The sequence below is a fragment of the Cervus canadensis genome, chromosome 29, assembly GCF_019320065.1.
Source record: "Cervus canadensis isolate Bull #8, Minnesota chromosome 29, ASM1932006v1, whole genome shotgun sequence".
In the NCBI taxonomy this organism is placed as follows: Eukaryota; Metazoa; Chordata; class Mammalia; order Artiodactyla; family Cervidae; genus Cervus; species Cervus canadensis.
In genome coordinates, this window is record NC_057414.1 from 40,320,562 (window position 1) to 40,337,510 (window position 16,949).

Below are 16,949 nucleotides of genomic sequence, written 5' to 3' on the forward strand. Positions count from 1 at the left end.
CTCCAGCAATCTGGCAGAGCCGTCCTTGGTCGCAGTAGACAGCTCAGCCAAGATCTTGCTGTTGAACTCACAGCCTTGCCAAGCTCCTCAGGCTGCTCTCCCCACCAGGATCTAACCTCCCCCTGGGCAGGAGCTCACCTGCACCCCAGATTGTGAAGCCTCTGAGCACCTGGCCTTCCACAGGCTCAGCCACCCTGGAAAACTGAGCCAAGAACAGAGAAGCATGTTCTGTGCGGCTAGGACTGTCCAATACCAGCCTGTCATGAAGGAGAATGCTGAGGCCTAGAGTGGGCAGGACTTCCAGGGTCTTCCAGGCATCAGTGTCAGGCTACTTGAATGAATGGATTATCCAGTCCCTTCTGTGGCTCTCGGAGGCCAGGGAAGGGTCATGTCTCACAAGGAGCCCAGAAGGCCTGACTCGTCCTCCCCATGCCTGCAGGAATCTGCTAGGCTGCTTACCTCTTGGCTTGGATTTTAACCTGGGAGGCCATGACCTGTTCTATCTTGAATTCCTGTGTGACTGTGGGTAAGTTACTTTCATTTTCTGGGCTTCGGTTTCCTCATTTATAACAGTAGGGTATTCGGCTCTAGGCCCAGAGTGAGGCCAAGGCCTGGCTCCCAGACTAGGGATGAACATAGTTGGTCCCCCATCCCTACCTGAACCCTACACCCACCAAGGATAGCCCAGCAACCTGGTCCCTAGATCAGGGGCAAACTCAGCTGTTAGGTCTGAGGAGGAGGCTGGTAGCCCCTCAAATGGTGGCATCTGGGCCCAATTATGACAGAGCTCCCTTCCCTGAATGAACCCTGAACACATCTGGGGTACTCACTGCTGGCCCACATCACCTACCCTCTTCCTGACCTTTTGCCTTCTGTTCAGAGCACCTTCCCCCTGCTGATAACTCACTCATCTTTGAATCCAACCAAGCACCTCCTCTTCCAGGCAGACCTCCAGATGCTCCTCTCTGCCCTAGATGCCTCTGACACCATGTCCCTATTCTGTCCTGGAGGCACAGGTTTGGACTCACTGCCAGGAAGGCCCAAGGCCCATCTGTCTCTCCCGAGTATCCAGCACTGGGCCTGGCACAGAGCAGGAGCTCACTGTTTTGACCAGAGAAGGAGAGGAAATTTCATCAGGCATTTCCTCTGAGCCAGGCCAAGCTAGGTATCTGAGCAAAAGGGCTGGGAGCCCCTCTCATAGGCCAGAGCAGCTGGCTTCTGAAAATCTTTCCTCCCCAACTCCCCCACCCCCCACCCCAGGCAGCAGACACTTCTGAGAGTTCAGCCTGGCAGGAGCTGCTCCATGGGCCCAGCTCTCACCCACAGTCCCCTCTATCTTCCATCTTAGACTGGGCCACCAGTTGTTCCTGGAGACTTTAAGGTCAAGGCTTGTCCTAGACAGGCTTCTCCTTGACAAGCTAGCTATAGCTGGGGCTCCAGCAGAATGCCAGGCCCACGACATGGGACCAGGAGACCCATGGTGGGGACACATCACAGCCCAGAGGGGGTTGATCAGGCCAATCAGGGCACAGATCTGGCTGTCTACCCTCTTATTCATCCCCACCCCGCTAGATGAAGGTGTTCAGGGGCCTCAGGCCTTGGATCACAGACAAGTCCTGCCCATCCTGAGTCTCCCACCCTACAACCATTTGCTGTAATTCACTGGTTCTTTAAGTCCTTGGGGCACACAGGCTCCCAGCGTCCCCCTGTAAAGCACCCCACTTCCCTCATCCCCACCTCCAAACCCTCCCAGGCCTGGTCACATTGACCTCTTGCCCCTGCCCTTCGACCCCAGCCACTTCTTGCCTCCATCTCCAGGTTGTGGTCCTCCAATCTCAGCTCCTCTGGGGCTTTCCCCTGGGTCCAAGGCCTTGAGGGCATCTCCTGAGGGTGTCCTACCCTCACCCACATCCCCCACACTGCCACACCTGCCCCTTGATGCCCCCTTCTCATGGCCCTGAATACAAGCCTCCATCCCCCACACCAAGTCCCCCCTGGGCCCCACAACCCCTACCCTCTCCACAAGACAACACACTACTGCAACCCCACACTGCCTTCCTCCTCCAGCACCCACTCAAGCCAGCCTGGGCTCTGTGGCAGTCAAGTCACACTCAAAATAGGGTACCGGGTTTTCCTGAGGTCATTCATCAGTCCAGAAACGGTCAGGCAAGCTTGCCCCAGTGAGGAGTTAGTGGGGCCTAGAGGAGGGGAGGAACCCTCTGAGACTCCTCACTGCAGAAGTCCAGCTGGGGGCTCCCCAGGTCACCCTTCCCACTGGGCATCTGGGGTGTGGTCTCAGGAAGAATCATGCTGCCTGGAATCCTGGGTCCGGTTCTACCCCAATGGTGCACACTAGGATGGGGTGCCCCTGGGGGTCTGATAAGGGCCCTAGACAGCCTCTCTCCCCGCCCCCACTTCAGGCAAACGCAGCACTGGGGGAGTATTCACAGGGGCATCTATCATAGATACCACTCACCCACTGCTCCGCAACTGAATTTCAGTGCATGGCAGTCCTCTTACTAAAGGGAACTCCATTCCGGCCAAGGAGACCACAAGCCACTCCCAAGCACCCTCCTCCCCCAGCAAACCCTGCCTCTGGGGGCTGCTGGCCTGGCAAGCCGGACCCTTTCTGCTTTTAGGGCACAGAAGGCCCTTGACTGGAAATCTACCCAGGAACCCCATTCCCACCCAAGCAAGATCTGCCCAACTCCAAAGAAGCATCTAGAACTGAGGCTGAGAGAGATGAAGCAATCAGCTGCCTGAGGCCTCATCCACCAGCCCTGGGTGCCCTGTCCTGGCTGTGATGTTAAGAAGGCCACTAGTCCAGCATTTTAATGTGGATTAGAAAAACGGCAGCCCTTCAATGCGACCACAGCCCTGCAGGCACACGGTTTGGCAGATTGTATCTTTGTGCAAAATTGGAAAAGACATCTTAGCTTGCTGGTGGACACAGCCCCGCTCCAGGGTCCAGGACACACGGCTTGGCAAGCAGAGCACTGGCGAGATTTCAGCCCTTACTCACCTGCTCACCTGTTCCAGCAGAGAACAATCTGTGCAAATGTGTGCAGTGGCCTGAAGGGTGCCGGCCCTCCCCACCTGAAATCCCCACACAGCAGGGGCAGACAAGCGCCAAGGTGGAGCTAAGGTCTGAGACGGTGCGGCGCATCCTGTGTGCACACATGTTCACCCACCCCTTGAAGGGGCCTGTTTCTGTGCACCTGGGCCTGTGTCTCTAAGCATGTGTGTGCATGTGCGCGCAGACATGAACCTTGATGGATCTGGGCACGTAAGCCCACATGGCAGCGAGTCTTAGCGGACGTGCGAGCATGTGAGTGAGTCTGTGCTCTGTATGTGGTTTGCACGTGGTTTGTGCGTGGTGGTCTGAGCTCATGTGTGCCCGTGTGAATGCATGAATGTGTCCCTGAGAAGATGAGAGCCTACCACCGTGGGTCTAAGCACACGCCATGTGCCTCTGTGACCACCTTCTTCCTTCGGGCAGTGAGACTACATTTCCCAGCATCCCTTGCAAGTAGGTTGGCCACAGGAGGGAGCAGTGGGCAGTGCCAGTACTGGCCCATAAACACTCCAAGGTGTGAGCTTCTGCACTCTTTCTCCTCCTTCCAGTGACCTTGCCAACCTCCTGTTGAAATGGAGGAGCCACAGGTTGGAGGACCTGGGTTCCCCAAGCACTCCTGCTGGTCACCCAGGTAGGGCTTCCCCTGAGTGAGAAACTTCCCTTGAAGGACCCACTCAGATTCGGGGGTTATCTGTTACAGAAACACACATTACCTTCACTAGTACAGACACAGCCCCGAGTGGGTGTCACATTAACAAAAACCTGTGGCCCTCAGGTAACAATCCAAGGAGATGGATTTGGAGGCTGGAAAGAGGCAGGACCACATAACGCAGCCGCAGGACAGCTGGCATCTTGGATTGGGACCCGCCCCACGCCTGCTGAGGCTGAGGCACTAGGGGAAAGTGCTCAGAAAGTCAGGATGGCAGGGCCGGCTTTCACCTCCTGCATTTAGTAACGTGTTACAAAAAAGAGACAATGTTAGACAAGAACTCCTGGGTTTGCAACAGAGATGAAGGGACCAGAGAGAGCCCAGAATATGAGGCCTGCAAATGTCAGAAGAGCCACTGCCCCCCAACCCCAAGTCTTAAGAGAGAAGGCTGGAGACGGCTTTCAGGGACAGTGGCTCAGTGACACTTCCACCTGAATAACAGGGTTCAGCCTGGCTTCTAGGATCAGAATAAGGAACCAGTTCCCCACCTGATTGTTCCCAACGCCCTCAAGATAGTCACCGCTAAATTAAGAGAGGACAGAGAAACAAAGAAATAAACAGGTTTGAGAATGACGCCTAGGAGAGAAGTCTGAGTGTGGGTCTGTTGACTGTTTGAGCCTCAAAACAACCTATGGGCCCCCAAATATGCACAGGAAGTGGACTGTCAAGGCTGTGGGGCCTCCAAGGAGGATGCTTTCCCAACACCCACCCAGAGATGGCCATGAAGGATAAAGGACTTGGAGGGACCTGCCAGAGGGCAGCACCAGGGCTCCAGACAAAGGAGAGGAAAGTTTCTCCAGACAGCAGAGCATGGTTTCAGGGGGAAACGTCCCCACCACTGAGGGCAGAGCCTCGAGCTGCCTGCTGACTGGATCTCCCCAATACTAGGAACTACAAGCTGCTGTGTGCCCTCCATCCTTCTCTTTGGATGCAGGGTTTTATGGTGGTGGTTGTCTCTGGTGTTCTGGGTGTGTGGGCAGTGAGATCAATTATCCTTTTAGTTAGTGGGTATCCAGACCACATATGGGTACCCAGGAGCTAAGTCTGGACCCTACGGAGAGGGCCTATCTTGCAGACATCCTCTCCTCTGAGAAGACTGTTCTAATCAGGGTGCGGGGAAGGGGGCTTTGGGTGTCTCCCTTGGGGAGGGGTGGGTGTGCTCAGTGTGTGGGAGAGAGTGGAATGGATTGTTTGTGACCCAAAGCCCAGACTGTGGCAGATAAATGGCTAGCTGGTCACCAAATCTGTTTTGACTTCCTCCTGTGAGCACAGCAGGGCCATGCCTCCCAGCCTACCTGGAAGCTAGGCTGTGCCACAGGACAGTGCTCTGGAGGGCAGCATCAGCACGGCCTACGTGCCCCCCTCCCTCCCAGGCCTGGCCCATAAACCCTCCCCTTGTGCCCCTCCCATTCATCCCCTTCCACCACAACTAGGGAAGTCACGGTGCAGCTTCAAGGTGGACAGAGATCGACTCTGAATCAGCGCTTGGAAAAGAGCTGCGCACCCATCAGGAAGTGTTTACGTGAAGGAGAAGTCAATTTCTATGTGTTAAACCGTGGTGTTGAGAGCTTGTTTGTTATAACAACTAGTGTTATCTTAAGACAGGCTAGAATCTGAACACACCGGTGCCTCTGATTCTGAGCTAAATGTGTGGGTCTAAGCAAATGGGTCAGTGCCTGTGGAATTAAGCGTGTGTATGCCTCTGAGGCCCCGTGTACGTGTGCACTGTAGCAGAGCCTTGGAAGGGATGCACACGTGGGCTACGTGCATGAGGCGGCTTCTCTGGGTCTGAGCATGGGGGTTTATGTGAAGCTGGGTACACGTGTGTGTGCGGGTCGCTGTGGTCTGTGAGCTCACCTGGTGAACAGGGAGGCAGGCACTGTACTGCTTCTGAAGACGTGTGATTGGCCAGAGGGTCCACAGCTATGTAGGTGTGCTATGTGTAGCTGCGTGTGTATCTCTGAGTGTATGAGTAAGTGTATGAGCAGCTGTGAGCGCCCACGTGGGTCAGTGCTGACCTGACTCTGCGTGTGTGTGCATGTGTGTGTACACCACTGTGGGACTGAGTATGCATATGCACGCCTTGAGGGGTCTGAGCACATGTGTGTGTCCAAGCTAAGGGGCCTGCAGGTGGGAATGAGCTAAGATGGGCCTTGAGGAGCACCTCTCCCGGGTGGTAGGGGAGGGGTGCAGGTCTGTGGGGCTGAAGAAACGTGGGTCTGTGCGTGGATCCCTGGGTCTGTGCACACACAGCCTGCCTGAGGATGTGCACACACACACAAGTTCAGGGGTCTCATATGAGCACACACTCGGTACACGAGGACATGCCTTTGAGGATGTGTGCATCTTAGTGATTGTGAACAGATGTGCAAGTGACAGTAGGTCTGAGCCCGAGTGTGTGCGTGTGTGGAGCTATGACACTCGTGCACCTCTGTGAGCCTGGGGCAGACATGGACATCCCTAAATTCACATGTCTGTGTGTACACACATGTGCTTGCACCTCAGAAAGTTTGCTCACGGAGTGTGTGTGCCTACTCGGAACATGCACACACACATCTGTGAACATCTGCAAGTCAGAGCTCACATGGAGGATTCTGTGACCTGAGCACATGTGTGAGCATGTCTGTGACACAGGTGGATTTGTATACATGTGTGTGCCTCTATGAGCTGAGTGTGGATGTGGAATTCTGAGAGCCTCAGGTTCGTATACACGTGGGCCTTAAGGGTCTGAGCACACAGGCATATGTGTCTCATGAATATCTAAAATATGTGAGTGCTTTTGAACACGTGCATGTGATTCTGAACATCTGGTCTACCCCTCAATAGATGTGCACATGCACGCTTCAGTGGGGCTGTGAGTGCATGGATGTGCAGCTCTGAGCACCCACGGCTGCCTTGGTGGGTTAAAGACATGCTGCATGGCACCCTCGTGCAGCTGGGCTTGTGTTTGAGTGTGAAAGCTGTGGGTCTGAGCAGGCAGACACCTGTGAGCCCGCATCTAGGTGAGGAGCCCTAAGCACACACGTGCAGGACTGGGGCTCTAAACACGTGTGTGCTTCTGTGAAACTGTGTACATCTGCGGGGTTGCCTGTGTGTGCCAGACTTCTGGGGCTCTGAATACAAGCATGTCTCTTTAGATCTAAGCATATGTGCGCCTCTTTTAGCCTGGGCACAAGTGGTGTGTGCCCTTTAGATTTGAATATATGTGGACCTGTCGAAGTGGACATGAATGAGCTTGCCAGTAGGTCTATAAATGTGTGTGCCAGGATGTGGGCGTGCCTCTGGTCAGACACATGTGTGCATGTAGCTGGGTCCCTCTGTGGGTCTGAGCATGTGAGTGCACTTCTGTGTGTCTTAAGAGGTGAGATCCCTACAGGCCAGGCCCATAACACAGGGTGTGGGTCAGGCCGGCTAAGACAGCGTGGGTGGTGGGTCACAGTGCCTTCTCTGCAGGACATGGCTCCCTAAAGGCACTCCTACTAGAAAGAATCTGAACACCGCATCCATCAACACAACGCCCTTCTTTGGCTGGGCAGCACCCTCACTAAAGTGACTGTCAGATGATGGGTTCTCCAAGCTGGGGTGCCGGGGGAGGGGCTCAAGTCAATAGAAGGTGAGAAACATGTCAGGGATGACCTGAGGCTTCACAGCTAGACGCCAGGGAGGAGGATCTGGTAGGTGAGAGAGGTGCAACGAGCCTGGGGCCAGCCCTAGGTAGCTGCTGTCTCTAGCCAGGCTGCCTCCATCTCTGACACTGACCTTGGAGACCAAGGAGGCCTGGTGTCTGCTGAAGAAAAAACCTCCCTGCACTGGGGGCACAAGAGGGGTTATGGCCCGAGCCCCTCCCCCTCCAGGTGGGAGGTGTCATGGTCTAGGGACCCTGGAGTCATCTTGGCCCTTGTCTGGCCTCTCATTGAGATAAAAATCCAATTTAAGCATTTCAGAGCAGCGTGAACGTGGAGGTGCAAACATGTGCGATGCAGATCTCAAGGTGGGTTCCATGGGTTTTTTCTGGACACTCAGCATGCCCTCTGCCCACCCGCCCTCTTATTTTTAAAGGCTGGCCCACCAGCCTCTCCCCAGCCCCCAGCCTCCATTCCTCCTCCGCCCTCCATGGTCCCCTCACAGACTCGACCCTTTGATGGAGGGAAGGCAACTGACCTGCCCACTTCAGCTCTGCCTCAATCCCTGGTCCCAACACAACCTAAAAGCACCCGGCCACCTGCAAACACACTCAGCATCACAGCCAGGCCCCTGAGATCCTGGGTGGGGTTGGGAAGCCCGAGCCTCAATGGACGGTGCATGGCCCCGGGGTGGCCCTGTCTGTCGCTGTAGGACGGCCATCTGCTGGGCCCGGGGAAAGCAGAGACTTCTCCACTCACCCCAGCAGTTCACATCCCCAAGTGTGCAAACACGTGCGGTGGGGCCAAGCAGTGCCTTTTTCTCGTGACCACACAGCCTTTTGTCCCCAGAGTCCCATCCCGGGGCTCCCATGGGACCCTGCAGCACAGCCCCTCCTGCAGGCCTGGGCTGGAAGTTCCGTGTCCGCCTACAGGAAACCCCTTCAATGACTAGTCTGCGGAAAAGCGGGGTGCGAGGAGGGTGCTCTGTAAAAGGTGCCAGAGTCCCAGAGCCTCCCAAAGCAACGGTGGGTGTGAGGGTGCATCCCTGAGCCAAGATCACCAAGGGAGATGGGGTAGCCCCCCAAAGAAGAGCTTCCCATAGTGGAGGGCATCCGTCCAGAAAGCACTGTCCTGGCTGTGGGTGTGAAGGCCTTTCCAGCCCAGTAACCAGAGGCTCCCCCAAGTCCCTCAGGGGCCAGGACTTCCAGAACAACTCCCTCACTCTAGCCTACTGGGGGACACAGGGCGGTCAGGCATCAGCCTCTAGGCCTGGAGGCCTGCGCCCCAGAAATCCCTCACCCTTGGTCTCTGCCCCAAGGCTCCAGGGTCTTCTGGCTCTGCCCACACTCCTTCCATTGAATGGCCACATTCAGTCTCCTTCCATGCCTGCTGCAGCCCACCCTCAGCTTGAGTGGCTCTTCTGTGGCTGGTAGACCCCCCAGGCTCACCCCCAGGCCAGATTCACAGGCTCTGCCCAGGTCACACTGCCCACCTCAGCTGACCCCTTCACCCTCCCCAACCCCAACCCTGCAGGCACTTGCCCCAACCTCCAGCTTCCAGTACTAACAGCCCAGCCATCACACATTGCAAAGTAATGGGTAGAAGTCTCTGCAAAACCCAAGCAAGAGATGAGGCTCCTGGGAGCTCATCCAGGCCACCACCAAGGCCCACGTGCTCCTACAGGCCACATTCAGTCTCTTTCCATTCCTGCTGCTGGCCTCACATACGAGGACCTCAGCTCCTCCCAGCTGCCACCCACCTGCTCACGTGCACCCACTGTGCTGCTCCACACCCCATACTTCTCGGTTGGCACCCAAGGCCCACCCCTGCTTTGCCAATCTGGTCTCTTTCTGTGGGGCTGCACCCTTCTTTCCAGCTAGAAGCATCAAGCAGAGGCCTGGAATGCCTCCTCCAGGAAGCCTTCCCTCCCAGCTCTGCTCTCCTCCCAGAGCAGCTCCCCAGGCCCAATCTCCCTGGGGACCTAATGCCTGGCTGGGGCACCTCCCACCTAACTCCCCCAGCTTGGCCAGGGAGCCCCAGGATTGTCTGGCCACCTCCCTGAGACTGGGAGTGAGGAGGGTTCAGGAGCCAGCAGAGACCTCCTCTTCTAGTGACCAAGAGAACACTAGGCCTCAAGGACTGATGTGAATTGCAGTTCTGAACCCAAGAGCTGATGGGAATTGTAGTTCCTAGGCCTGCATTCCCCATCCCCATACTCCATCCCCCAACACACCATAAGGACTCATGGGACCTGTAGTTACTCATCTTAGGGTAAATTCTCCCTCTTTCCCTCCTGGCATCCCTTGGCCCTCAACCTTAGAACCCCAAGCTAAGGACCTCACTACACTGCCTCTGAGGGCTGTGGCACCAAAAGGCCAAAAACGGCCTCACCAGGGAGCACTCCTGGGGCCTGGCGGTAATGGCAGGAAGGGAGAGGAAGCTATCAGGAAAAGTTAAGGCCTGGCAGCAGGCCTCTGGCAGGGCTTGGGCCGGGGGCAGGGACAGTCGCCCCCCTCCCCTCAGCGTCGCAGTGGGCCCGGGGCAGGGGAGGGGGGAAAGGCACTCACCAGTACTGGGTTCACACTCCTCCAGGTCCTCGTCATCGCTCGGGCACTCGGCCGAGGCCACCAGGAGGTCATCTGTGTTCTGGGGGGCGAGAGGAGGGTGGGGGGGAAAGAGGAAGATTCCAGGGCGGGTCAGCAGGCCCCACGGCCACCTCCTGAGTTGTGGGACAGGATGGGGGATGGGCCCTGGGCAGAGACACACACCCTGGTCCACACCCCAGCTCTCATAGCTTGCTGGGTGACCCAGGGGCCTCCACCTCCCCCATGCAAAGCAAGGCTGACTGAACAGCCCTGCCCTGCAGCAGCTCCCGTGCTCCTGGGGATCAATGAAACAGCACATGTTGTGCCTTTTATTTCTGGGAAGCTGGGGGGACTCAAGCCGGACCTGTGACTGCAAGACCAGCGCAAGAGGGTCCAAGGGTGGCAAGGAAGTGAGGCACAGGGGCCTCTAGAGGCTGGCATGGGCAGAGCACAACCTGGGGGGTTTCTCAGTCCCAGCCTCACCACCCCACCATCCTCATCTCTCTTCCAACCCCCTTCCTGGAGCCCGGGAACCGGGCTGCACACAATAATTAGGGCTGTGGTTGCCATGACAACGGGAGTCGACTTTGTCAGCATTTTCTCTCCTCCTGATTGCAAAGAAAGAGAATCCCCAAGATGAGTGAGTGTAAGGGGAGGGGGGATACACAGGGGGTGACAGGGAAGAAACCCAAGGAGGGAAACCCAGACTCCAAGCAGGAAGGGAATTAAAGACTTCAGTGGAGGGAGCAGGCCAGGTCGAAGGTCAATGATGGGAGGAGTCTGGGCTGGGTAAGGGGTGAACCAGTCACATCCCACTTCTTCCCCACCCGCTGATCTCAGGACTCTGCAGCCCTCACTGAAGGGCAAGGTGGGGCCTGGAAGACTACTTTTCCTTCTGCTTCTCTCCCGGCCTCAGGCTCCACCACACAGCTGTGCCCCCTATAACCCCACCCCTCTCTCCTGCCTAGACGGTCTGCCCATCTTCTCACATGAGACTGGATGCCCTTCTTGCCATCAGGCACTGGGCATGGCCAGTGCCCAGCCTTGGCTAGAGCCATGCCTTTTCCCCAGGGCTCCCCGCTCCCTGGGGTAAGGCCTGGCATTCGGGTCCCCTCAATTTTCTTGGCTCTGAAGGCAGAAAGGAAGGGGGTTCAGGCTTGACTCTCTTGCCTGGACAAGGCTGTCAGCCAGATCCAGGCCCCTCCCGCACAGACTGGCAGGGATGAGGGGATGGGAGCTCAGAGAGCCCAGCCCTCATTTACAGAAACTTCAGGCCGGTGGTGGAGGTAGGACCTGTCCCCGTGACTGACCCAGCCCCTCCCTCACCTGGGACGACAGATGTCCCGCCAGGCCCAGAGGCCCGCAGCCATGGGCGATGGGGGACAGGAGTGGCTTGGGCAGAGGGAGCAGGGTCCTTAAGCAAGGTCCAGTGTGCCAGGTGCGAACCCCCACTCTCAGGCCATCAGTGACCGACGGCAACAGCTTGAAAACTCAGCTGCACCCGGGGCTGCCTTGGTGAGTCACATATGCTCAGTCAGCTTTGGCCACCAGGAAAGTCAGGCCTCTCCTGTCCCAGCAGAGCCTCATTCTCAGATACAGCCCCCTCGGGTGCTCCCCTGGGTGCAAGAGGAGATGAACTCAAACCTGACCCGGGGAGAGCATCTCAGCAGGTGGGGCAGGCCGGGGGAGGGAGGTAAAGCACCAGGGGACTGTCTGCACTGCCTGGCTCTGAGCCGCAGGCTCGGAGGACACTGAGGCCTGCTACACGGTGGCGTCTACTCGGGGTCACACGGAGAGGGCTTGTGACGGGAGTGGGCTGGCAGTGCCACCGCAAGGACACCAGCCATCAGGGAGAGGCTGCTCCGGCCTCCACCAGCCTCTGGAGAAGGGCCGCTGCCGGGTGAGCCGCTGACCGCTCCAGTGCTGTCGCCTCTGTGCCCTGCCCAGAGCGGTGCCATCCTGGCTCCCTCTGTCTCCCCCTCGATGCCCACACAACACCAAGTATGGCCTTCATTACTAGGCAGGTAGCAGGGGTCATTCCATCCCCCAGCCCAATTTGGTCTCTCTGGGGTCTCTCTCCAGGTAGAAGCATCAAGCAGAGGCCTGGAATGCCTCCTCCAGGAAGCCTTCCTTCCCAGCTCTGCTCTCCTCCTATAGTAGCGCCTCTCTCATAGGCCGGGGGTGGTCTTCCCTGGTCTAGCTAGGGTACCTAACTTCCTCTCGACTCTGGGAATGGTCCCCCTAGAAAGAGTGGTCACCTCCACATCTACGACATCCCTGGTTCCCAGGGTGACAAGCGCTTCAAGAAAGGAGACCTTGCCGGCTCCATCTAAACCACCGTCCCCTCAGAGCTTCCCGGGCGCTGGGGTTGCTAGGCAGACGTCAGCCCTATTCCCACCTGAGTCCCTGTCCTTCGTCCGGCCGCTGAAGGGGCCCTCACCTGGGTGGTGCTGTCCCTCAGCGTGGGGGAGCGGCCCCGGCGCGTGGTGGTCGTGGCCATGGTGGTGGTGGTCTCCATGATGGTGGTGGCCATGTCGGCCAGCAGGGTGGTGGCCGTGGTCTCCGCGCTGAGCAGCACGGACGGCCCCTCCCCCACCAGGCGCAGGTGGCCCTCGGTCCGCACGTTGGGGTCGCTCTCGGCGGCCAGCGCCAGCACCTTGAGCCCATTGTAGTAGAGGCCGGACACCTGGCCCTGGAAGGGGCGGCCCTGATCCCGGCCCCCGATCTTGATGGCAGCCTGGCTGTTGAAGATGGTCAGCTGGCGGCCTGGGGGGTGGGGAGGGGCAGGGGTGACAGAGAGGGGACAGGCAGTAGGGGGAGACCAGAAAGGGGATGGAGAAGGAGGGGGTGTCCAAGGCGGGGAAAGGGGTGGAGGTGGAAACCAGCAAGTAGGGGTTGGGTGGGGAGGGAGAAATGAGGAAGGGGCAGACACCAAAGGGAAAGTCCTCGTCAGCCACTAGCCCGGTCCAGCCAGCAGGGACCCTGGAGGGGAAGGGGCCCCAGGGCACACATGGGCTGGGAAAGGGGGCCCAGCTCCCCCCTCTCCCTGCCATGCTCAGGCCTCTGGCCTTCCCACCCCCCCTCCTCTCTTGCTCTGGGGGCATCGCCCCCTTCCTTCCCTTCAGTTGGATCCCCATCTTCCCTCTCTGCTTCCCCCAACTTCCCACACCCCGTGTCCAGCCCCAAGCCACGGAGCCCTCGGAAGCAGCAGACAGAGGAGACAAAAAGGCAGAAACGGAGGAGGCGACTGCCAGGCCACGTGGTCAATGCGTGTCAGGGCAGGGATGGAGGTGAGGCCCGGGCGGACAGTGCGTGGGGGGAGGGCCAGCATGCGTGAGGCTAGGAGCAGCCACGTGGACCGCACTCAGCCCTCCCAGCCACCACCCGGCCCTCGGACCTCTGGCCAGGCTCCCCTCCTCCCCTCAAGGCTCAGCCACAGCCTGGGGATCACGCCCTGGAGAACAGAGTCCTTCCTTCCCACCAGGGTGTGCAAGCACAGAGATGGAAAATGTTAAAGGGACCTTGCTTCGCTCGCTGACAGCCAAAAAAACCACTCCAGCTCCAACCTCGCTCCTCACTCAGCAGTGACACCTCAGAATTCCCACCTGGGTGGGCTTTGGCTGTTCTGTTTGGTTTTAGTGGATCTGGGGGTCAGTTTAACCCTCTGAGTTTGTTGCTTTGGTTTGGTTTTTAGAAAAGATATTTATTATGTTTAAGTTTAGATTTAACTTTGGTTTTGATGTTGCTTATTTTGTGGGGGGAGGTGGGCAGAGGAAGTACTAGGTTGCCCCCTGCTCCCCTGGACCTTCAGCTGCTGGCGCTGGGGGTTTAAGGCCTGGCTTAGCCCTTGTTAGCCTCTGGTTAGTACCTCGTTAAAGATCTGGTTTAGAGTTAGGTGCCTATAAGCCCTGCCCTGAAACCTGGGCTGAGGACAGTCCAACTTGTGAAACCCACACTCCTGCTGGAAACACGGGTTCCCTGGAACACCCAGACCTCTGGGGCCCCCAGCCATCTGTCTGGCCTCTGGCCAATGATCGGTCACAGGTGTGTCTGCTCAGGCCCTCTGCTCAGCCTCTCCTCCTCCTGCAGCCCTCCTTCTGCCCAGTACCTCCCTCAGCCCTGGAGCAGGGCCATCATCTTCCAGAGGGGGCAGCCGGAGCCCACAGAAGCTGAGAACTAGTGAGTGGCAGTTCAATACAGGACCAGAGAGGCCCTGAGGATCACTGTGTCCAGTTTCCACCCGCACGTGGGAATTAGGAGAAAAACAAAGAGGAGAAGGTTCACAGTGGTCAAATGAGTTTGGAAAACAAACATTTCATAATTAAACAAGAGGTTTCTCTCTCGCAGGACTTCTCGGAGCCTTTATTAAATTGCATGTTCATACGCCTCTCCAAGAGGAAGAAACAGGATTCCGATTTCTCAAGCTCATTTTACCACAAATCTCTCTCTCTCTTTCTTCTTCTTTTTTTTAACCGCAAATCTCTTTATCAAGAAGCATCTCATGGGACTTATGCTTCACAGGATATGTTTTGGAACTGGAAAAATGGATTCACTCAATAAATATTTATTGAGAACCTACCACATGCTAGGAGCTGATGGTAAAGTAATCTCTCCAAGAATGCCCAGCTTTGGTTCTCCAATGCTTTCCTGCTCCTCATTTCATCTCATCCTCACGGCACCCCATGTGAGGCAGGCTGAGCAGGGATCACTGTCCCTGTCTCCCCGAGGAGGGAGCCGATGCCTTGACCAAGGCCATGCCACGCTCTGGGAAATACTAGAGAACTTGGCCCAATCCTGCACTTTCTAGAAGGGGAACCAGAGGCCTAAAGAGAAGGTACAACCTTACAGGAGCAAAGCAGGACTGGGGTTCCAAACCACCAGCAGGAGTTCTTCTCTCAACTGGACCACAAGGCTTGCCCCCCAGGCCCCTCTCCCTGGCCTGTCCAGCTCTCCTTACCCTTGGGGTCACAAGTTGTCCCAGCCTCAGCCCAAGCTGCTCCCTTGGCCTCTCTGATTCTGGGAGAGGGAGGTGGGTAATGGGGAGGAAGCTACACAGGTGAGCCAACTAGGCCCCTGGGGCCCCACCCACCATGAACTCCTCAAAGGGTTAAAGTTCACCCCGCTGGAGAGAGTAGCCCAGTGTGGCTGGGGGCTGTAGGTTTTAGCGATATCTGTTACAGTCCCTTTAACTTTTTGTCCTGCTATGGATTTATCACATCTGGTTATCAGCATGTTTAGTCCCCGCTGGCCGTGTGGGGGGCTGGAAGTGACATTGGGGGTTTTAGTTGGGGCAGGCCCCAGTGGACATTTAAAAGCACAGTTATCAGCTGGTTAGGTGGAGGTTTAACAGTGCTACTTCCCCCCTAGAGTTTAGCCTTAGAGGTACAGAGCTCGCCCCCTCTCCAAAGGGAATGGGATGGCTTTGCCCTTGGCCCCAACTTCCCTTGGTGACAAGTGGCCTTCTCCCTCCTCCCTCACACCCAGCAGCGCCTCTTAGCCAGCTGTTCTGTCTTCCTCATCAGCTCAGCGGGCACAGAAATCCTCCTGAAATGCCACCTCTTCCCCCACCTCCTAGTCTCCCCCCAACCTCCACTGCATCTGAGACCTTCTGGACCCAGGTGGGCCCCTTCCAGAGACAGCGGCCTCACAGACGCTCTCGATCTTTCCAGTAGGATCTGAGCCCCACCGCCCCCCACTCCTCCCTTTTCTCCTCAGATGAGCCCTGTGAGGTCTTCCTATCCCTCCTTGGGATCCTAGGACCACCACCCTCTGCTTCCCAAAGCTGTCTGCTGCCCAGCGTGCTGTGGTCCTCAGTTGGCCCTCGACTGAACCTCTGAGCCAACAGGGCAGCCCCCTCCCCACCTGCCCTTCACCCTGCCTTCATGGAGGGGTTTAGCATCTCCTCGATGACCCTAGTCCCATCACAGGTTTAGGAAGAGACCGAGCTCTCCCACTTCTAGGAAGAGCCCCACCCCTGCCCCAACCACTCCTCTAGAAGCCACGGACCCATGACCCCAAAGAGGAAGGGAGCACCCTGGCCGGACAATCGTCCTTTCACTAGGGGGTGGGCGATGGGGAAGGCTCGGATGGGGAAAGAGAGAGCTCTGCACCTTTAAGATAGTGTTTTTAAAGTTAATTAATTAATTAATTAATTCTGGTTAATTACCTTTGTCGAGCAGCCACTCATCAACTACTCGACCAAGCCGGTAGGGGATTCTCTGTCTAGCAATCGCCAGGCGCTCGTTATCAAAGTTTCCTTGGAAAAGTTTAGAAAGACAGTAGGTTTCTCAGGCGGCGAAGTCCAAAGGAGTTAGAAAAGTAATTATGCATTTCTCAGGAGACTCAGAGTAAGCAGCCACATCCCACGGAGAGAGGGCAGGTCCACCCAAGGCGGGAGAAGAAACGCCGGTCCCTCGTCCGCCCTCCGGTCCCCCTCCCTAGGCTCCCAGGCAGAGCCAGCCCCATCCTGGGGGCAGGAGCCACCCGAAGAAAAAGAGGGAACAAGGAAGAAAAGGAAAGGGGAATGGAAGAAGAGGCAGCTGGAAGGTCAAAGGTCAGAGGTTAAACAGGTTTATCTGTCTGCCCGCTTCCTTCCCCATCCCAGAGTGGGTTAGAGGGGTGGGGAGGGGCATTTAGCAGGTTTAAGTTAGGGGTGGAAGGCCTTAGCGACCCAGCTGGTTACTGCGTTTAGAGGGCGGTTTAGAAGTGGGAAGGACGGGTTAAGCGGGGGTTTATGCGGCGTTTAGGGGGTGGTCCGGCACACGCATTTAACAGTGAGATTTAAAACACTTCTCGAAGTCCCCTCGGTTCCCTTTAGGTTCTGTGATGAACTCCCAGCTTCCCCTCACCTCCCACCCCACACCACACCCCACCCCACCACTGGTTTCCACCTGCACTTCCCCCGCCAAGCCCCCACCGCTCTCACTGAAGACACTTCCAGGCTTCTCACCCTGGTC

The 16,949-nt window shown here is 57.1% G+C and overlaps 1 protein-coding gene across 21 annotated transcripts in view; it reads right to left on the minus strand.

Moving 5' to 3' along the window:
* NRXN2 (neurexin 2) overlaps positions 1 to 16,949 on the minus strand; it is a 110,178-nt gene that overhangs the window by 3,903 nt on the left and 89,326 nt on the right. For 13 of the 21 annotated variants that reach the window (XM_043452200.1, XM_043452197.1, XM_043452195.1 and 10 more), the window contains 3 exons: positions 16,160 to 16,249; positions 12,434 to 12,759; positions 9,976 to 10,054 (listed from right to left, as the gene is read on the minus strand). In XM_043452200.1, coding sequence (XP_043308135.1) covers positions 9,976 to 10,054; positions 12,434 to 12,759; positions 16,160 to 16,249 — 495 coding nt within the window. The remainder of the gene's footprint in view (positions 1 to 9,975; positions 10,055 to 12,433; positions 12,760 to 16,159; positions 16,250 to 16,949) is intronic. The other 8 variants (XM_043452211.1, XM_043452201.1, XM_043452212.1 and 5 more) reach the window with 1 other exon arrangement.